The following is a 6,941-nucleotide window of genomic DNA, read 5'->3' on the forward strand; positions in this document are numbered from 1 at the left end:
TTTCCGAGAATTGATGTTGAGCAGTGAGGAATTCAATTGGGAATTACACAAATCTGAGATCTTACTATATATAGTTTTCCACAGAAATCTTACATCAGTTTAAAAAAATCCGGTTTTATTATATCCTACTGATGTATAGCCTCGTCGCTAGCACAGTTTAATAATAGGTCTTTAGTTTTCGTTGCTGTGTGAAAGTCCGAGACACCGAGTAACGCAGGCTTACCCGTTTTCCAGTAGCAAAATATGAAAATCCAGAAATTTTAGTCCTGGGAAAAAGCCCCTGATCATCCACACGATCAATGACACTCATCATCTTATACACCTCTATCAGTCCACCTCTCATCCTCCATCGCTCCCAGGAGAAAAGGCCAAGTTCACTCAACCTATTCTCATAAGGTACGCCTTCCAATCCAGGCAACATCCTTGGAAACCTCCTCTACATACCCTCTATAGTACCGACATCTTTCCTGCGGTGAGGTAACCAGAACTGAGCACAATACTCTAAGTGAGGTCTGATGAAGGTCTTACATACCTGTAGCATTATCTCACGTCTCTAACTCATTCCCACGGTTGATGAATGCCAACATACCACAGGCCTTCTTAACAATACTGTCAAAGTGAGCAGCAGCTTTGAGTGTCCTATGTGACCGCAAGATCTCTCAGATAGAAACATAGAAAATAGGTGCAGGAGTAGGCCATTCGGCCCTTCGAGCCTGCACCGCCATTTATTATGATCATGGCTGATCATCCAACTCAGAACCCTGCACCAGCCTTCCCTCCATACCTCCTGATCCCCGTAGCCACAAGGGCCATATCTAACTCCCTCTTAAATATAGCCGTTGAACTGGCCTCAACTGTTTCCTGTGGCAGAGAATTCCACAGATTCACCACTCTCTGTGTGAAGAAGTTTTTCCTAATCTCAGTCCTAAAAGGCTTCCCCTTTATCCTCAAACTGTGACCCCTCGTTCTGGACTTCCCCAACATCGGGAACAATCTTCCTGCATCTAGCCTGTCCAATCCCTTTAGGATTTTATAGGTTTCAATTAGATCCCCCCTCAATCTTCTAAATTCCAACCAGTACAAGCCTAGTTCATCCGGTCTTTCTTCATATGAAAGTCCTGCCATCCCAGGAGTCAATCTGGTGAACCTTCTTTGTACTCCCTCTATGGCAAGGATGTCTTTCCTCAGATTAGGGGACCAAAACTGCACACAATACTCCAGGTGTGGTCTCACCAAGGCCATGTACAACTGCAGTAGTACCTCCCTGCTCCTGTACTCAAACCCTCTCGCTATAAGTGCCAGCATACCATCTGCCTTTTTCACTGCCTGCTGTACCTGCATGCCCACTTTCAATGACTGGTGTATAATGACACCCAGGTCTCATTGCACCTCCCCTTTTCCTAATCAGCCACCATTCAGATAATAATCTGTTTTCCTATTTTTGCCACCAAAGTGGATAACTTCACATTTATCCACATTAAATTGCATCTGTCATGAATTTGCCCACTTACCCAACCTATCCAAGTCACCCTGCATCCTCTTAGCATCCTCCTCACAGCTAACACTGCCGCTCAGCTTCGTGTCATCCGCAAACTTGGAGATGCTGCATTTAATTCCCTCATCCAAGTCATTAATATATGTTGTAAACAACTGGGGTCCCAGCACTGAGCCTTGCAGTACCCCACTAGTCACTGCCTGCCATTCTGAAAAGGTCCCGTTTATTCCCACTCTTTGCTTCCTGTCTGCTAACTAATTCTCTATCCACATCAATACCTTACCCCCAATACCGTGTGCTTTAAGTTTGCACGCTAATCTCCTGTGTGGGACCTTGTCAAAAGCCTTTTGAAAATACAAATATACCACATCCACTGGTTCTCCCCTATCTACTCTACTAGTTACGTCCTCAAAAAATTCTATGAGATTCGTCAGACATGATTTTCCTTTCACAAATCCATGCTGACTTTGTCCGATGATTTCACCGCTTTCCAAATGTGCTGTTATCACATCTTTGATAACTGATTCCAGCAGTTTCCCCACCACCGATGTTAGGCTAACCAGTCTATAATTCCCCGGTTTCTCTCTCCCTCCTTTTTTAAAAAGTGGGGTTACATTAGCCACCCTTCAATCCTCAGGAACTAGTCCAGAATCTAATGAGTTTTGAAAAATTATCACTAATGCATCCACTATTTCTTGGCCTACTTCCTTAAGCACTCTGGGATGCAGACCATCTGGCCCTGGGGATTTATCTGCCTTTAATCCTTTCAATTTACCTAACACCACTTCCCTACTAACAGGTATTTCACTCAGTTCCTCCATCTTACTGGTCCCTCTGTCCCCTACTATTTCTGGAAGATTATTTAATAATCAACATTGCCAAGAGTCTTACCATTACTATTATATTCTGTCTTCAATTTTGGCCTACCAAAATGAACCACTTCACACATCTGGGTTGAAGTCCATCTGCCACTTCACAGCCCAGTTCTGCATCCTATCGATGTCCCATTGTAACCATTGCCAATCCTCCAGACTATCGACAACACCCCCAACCTTCGTGTCATCAGCAAACCTACCAACCCACCTTTCTACTTCTTCATCGAAGTCATATATAAAAACCACAAAGAGGACACAAAAATCACAAATCTCAGGGCTTCATGACTGTCCGCTTTTCAATACGCCAAGGACACAGCCTGGAAGAATAGCGTGCCTTCAGGGTGCCGGAATTTCATAGCTCTGGAGGCAGGCAGATGTGAGGTCGGTGTCACCGCCTAATGTGCTGTGGAAGATCGAAAGCAGAGAGCTGGCTGCTGTCTATGTGACCAGAGACCAGACTTCCTTGGACACAGAACTCGGGGAAAAAACGACGCAAAACACCTTTAACACCATAAATCTGTGAGTCATTTTGTTATGTTTCCCCTCTCTCAGTGAAACTGGGACACCTGCTATTCCCTTATTAGGGAGAGACAGAGAGCCTGTGACTTCGCGAATTACAGGGCGAAGGAGAAGTCTTCGGGGGTACTGAAATTCTGTGTCTTTATTACTGCTTTGCTGCACGTTTGACTGCTCCGTGAAGGGAGCAGATGCTTTTTTTATGCTGGCGATTGCGTTGCTTTGCTGCTGCTTATGCGTGGGTGGGGAAAGTTCGGGGACTTTGAAGTTCTAACATTTAAATATCATTCACTCTTTGGGACAATGCTCTGTTTTCGTGCATGCTTGTGAAGAAAAAAATTTTCATGATGTACGTATATTGTATACATGTCATGGTCCGGTCCGTGAAGGTCGCATTCCAGTTCACAGTCCGGTCCATGGTTCCTTATTCCAGGTTTTCCAGTTTTCCCTTGTCCTGTTGTGTGCCTCAATCCAGGCACATGATTCCTATTTTTGGTTGGCTACATAAACAGCTCCTGGGTTCAGCTTCAGTTGCTTGACTGTTCCTTCCCCATCCTTCTGTAGCCTCGCCTGCTACCTTCGCCTGTAACACCGTCATGTTCAACCGCCAGGGCAAGACTGGGGCCTTGCTGTGACTAGATAAAGAACTATCTTTCTTTGTTTGGAACTGTCTCTTTGTGTCCAAGCCTTCGCTAGGTAGGTCTGGCTGTTTGCCGCTACCTTGTGTTGGGAACCATCTCTTCGTGCTCTTGCCTCCGCTGGGTAGATCCAGCTGTTTGCCGCTGCCTTGTGTTGGGAACCATCTCTTCGTGCTCTCGCCTCCGCTGGGTAGATCCAGCCGTTTCCCACTACCTTGAGCTCTGAGTTCCTGTTCTCCCTCGACCAAGGCTGAGTTCTTGTTCTCCCTCGAACAAGGATCTGCATTCCTGTTCTCCCTCGAAAATAGCACCGAATGGCTGGCACACCATTCCTAAGTTGGAAAAAATAGCTCCTAATTTTAGCCAAATCCAAAACACTTCTTTATGAAGCTTGGATGTGGGCTATGTGCGGGATATATTACACGGGAGGGTATCTTTGTACAATTTCATTGCCAGGGAACTACACGAAAGATGCAGTGTTATCACTTTTAGTAGCAATAATTTAAAGGCAGGTTGTTAAATAAACAGCGAAAGATTATGTAATGAAAATGCAAACAGCCTTTGGTATCCTTGCGCACTGGGTTAAGAATGATATCGGCCAAATGTGGACAAATTTGCAAAGGTAAATAGGTATCTTGGTTGGTATGGTCCGGTTTGGCCAAAAGGCCCGTATCTCTGCTGTATAGCACTATGACTCTAGTCAGTGACAACGGATATACAGAACTAGAAGGCGAATAAGGATGAAAATGCTAAGTCCAAATGACGAGAAAATTTGAGTCCAGAAGTAGGGATAGAGGTTTTCATAAGTACACCATGATTACAGTGTTTACTGCAGGTCTCCCTGTCTGAGAAAAGTGTTCAAAATCGGGATTATAGCAAAGGTTCGCCAGGTTTATTCCTGGGCTGACAAGACTGATGTCCGTCAAGGGATTGATTCGATTCGATTCGATTCATATTCGCAAAAGAACGAGAGAGGGGTCTCGTGGAAATCTCGTTATATATAATCACGAAAGTGGGGCTTTTCACCCACCTCGTCAGAAAGTGATGACAATCTGTCCAGATAGCCTGCATTTCTTCTGCACAAGACTCACATTCCTGCATGTCTTTCCTGTAACCTGCCCATGAGCTTTCCAAATGTTCTACTTCGTTTCTTCATCCACCATAGTCTCTGCATTCTCGTTCGAGACAGCCATTACCGTCTATCAGGAAAACCCTGGTCATCGACTTTCAATTAAAATCCTCCTCCTCCCATCTGTGGCAACGAATACCGCAGATTCGCCGCCTCCAGGTTAAAGGAATTTCTCGTCTTTCCTGTTTTAAATGGATATTCCTCTGTTCTTTTCGAAGCACAGTAGCATAGCGGTTAGCGTAACTCTCTTACAGCAACAGCCACCGGGATTCTACCTTCTCCAGGAGGCCGTGTTTCCTTCAGATTATCTGGGATGCCCCGCCCACCCCCCGCTTAACCAGGGGTACACAAAAACGATAGGAGGTTGGATCTGCACCCGGGTTCGGGGGACAGAAGGGAATGTTGTCTGACTCACGAGGGTCCCCCTTTCTACTGGTCAACCCTCCCTTTTGGCCGAAGGGAACAGGTAGCACGGAAGTGGCGGGACTGGCCGCAATAGAGACATTTCCCCGCTCTCAATTTCCGGAGTCGCTCTGTGAGAGAAAGGCGGTTCCGTCCCAGCTGCATGGGTTCCTCTCCTGGGTGGTGGAAACGGCTGGACTGGGAGCTATTCCAGGAGAGGGAGGGGAAGAGAGGCTAGGGCTGGTGGGAGACGGTAAAAAGTGTCGTGGAGTTGCTAAAGGGAGTGGACGACCAGTTCTCTCCCTATGGCGTTCTCGAAGACAATTGTCCAACCTGGTGGCTAGGGAGATCAAACAATCCAGGCTGTTGGTGTCATCCCTTGCCGCCAACTCGTCTTTCACCATGTCGCTGAGGCCTTTCTAAAATACCCCTTGGAGTGCCTCATCATTCCACCCCGAGTCAGCCACTAACATCCGGAAATCCACGGAATAGGCGGCAACACTGTGTGAGCGCTGACGGAGAGTGAGTAGTCGCTTAGCGGCATCTTTACCACGGACAGGGTGGTGAAAGCTCCTTCTCATTTCTGTGATAAAGGTGGGGAATGAAGAGCAGTTAGCCGGTTGATTATCCCAGATAGCTGTAGCCCACACTAAGGCACTTCCCCGCTACAACCCATATAACCCATCTTTGACTTGCCTGTGGAGTACTTGGATGACTGCTGTTCGAACACCAAGGAGCATTGCAGAAGGAAGGCCCGGCACTTCCCCAAATCCGCAGCATAGTGTTCTGGTTCAGGTATGTGTGGCTCTCTTGGCGGTGGTGTTACCGACACGTAGGGGGTTGCCACTTCCGGCTGTCTGGGCTGGGCTGACAGAGTTCCAGGAGTGGATCGGGTAAGATGAACGGATACTCGGTCCACCTGGTCACTGATCTTCTTTACGTCAGCAGACAGGGAACGGAGGTTCTCCATGACATCCCAGAGAAGTTGATCGTGCAGATCCAGTTGGGAGCCCTGGCTGGCGAGGGCTTGTTGCAGGGTATTCGTGTCCGCTGGGTCCATAGTGGCCAGATGGTTCTGTTGCAAGGAGCGACTACGGCGAACCCAAGTGCAGGACACAGGCACGGAGATTAAGGTAGGATGCTTACACGGGCGTAAACGCCGAACAGCAAACAGCAGGGATCTTGACACGGAGCCCTGATATGGAGCCTTGACTCAGAGAGACGGAGTTTCATAGATAAACCTTGAAATTGCAGCTAACTTAGAACAAACAGTTCTAAGCGGTCGGGAAACGTTAGTTATCACACAGGAAAAAGACCACGATCTGGTAACTCGGTTTTGTAACGCCGGGGGGTTCTTATACTGCAGGTCCTGATGGAAACCAGGTGTGTCATCATGAAAGAAAATTAGAAGTAATTGGGAAATTAACGGTCAGAACCATGGCACAATTAAAGGAAATTAGAGGAAACTAGGGAATAAACAATCAGGACCGTGACAATATAACATTCCTCACGTTCATCTTCAATCACTGCATTTACTTGTTTCATTTTATTCCTATTTCTGCAACAGTGTGAAAAGTAGTATGATTACTCTTATTGCATGCATATTTTTCCGTACGCTGAACACTTTTTTGCCTGGTGCTGCTGTCCGCAGCAATCACAAGACGTCTTGCTCTCTGCCGGTTTCGTTGCCTTTTTAATATTTCTTCTAATATGTTCGCGCTTTTTTACAGTATCTACGCTGCAGCTTTCAATGAAAAGGTGTTCAGCCTGTGTCGTTACGGTTTCCGAAGCTTTGCAAAATATCAAAGCTTTTTCCAAATCCAGGTCTTGCTCTCTTAACAGCCTTTCTCTCAGACCATTATCCCGAATGCCACAAACAATTCTGT

At 46.5% G+C, this 6,941-nt stretch overlaps 1 protein-coding gene across 1 annotated transcript in view; it reads right to left on the reverse strand.

Annotated features, from left to right (window-relative positions):
• LOC140203644 (serine/threonine-protein phosphatase 2A 65 kDa regulatory subunit A beta isoform-like) overlaps positions 1 to 6,115 on the reverse strand; it is an 88,425-nt gene extending 82,310 nt beyond the window's left edge. The window contains exon 1 of the mRNA XM_072269692.1: positions 5,752 to 6,115. Coding sequence (XP_072125793.1) covers positions 5,752 to 6,115 — 364 coding nt within the window. The remainder of the gene's footprint in view (positions 1 to 5,751) is intronic.
• Between the last annotated feature and the right edge of the window lie 826 nt (positions 6,116 to 6,941).

This window comes from Mobula birostris, chromosome 10 (assembly GCF_030028105.1).
Source record: "Mobula birostris isolate sMobBir1 chromosome 10, sMobBir1.hap1, whole genome shotgun sequence".
NCBI classification, from domain to species: Eukaryota; Metazoa; Chordata; class Chondrichthyes; order Myliobatiformes; family Myliobatidae; genus Mobula; species Mobula birostris.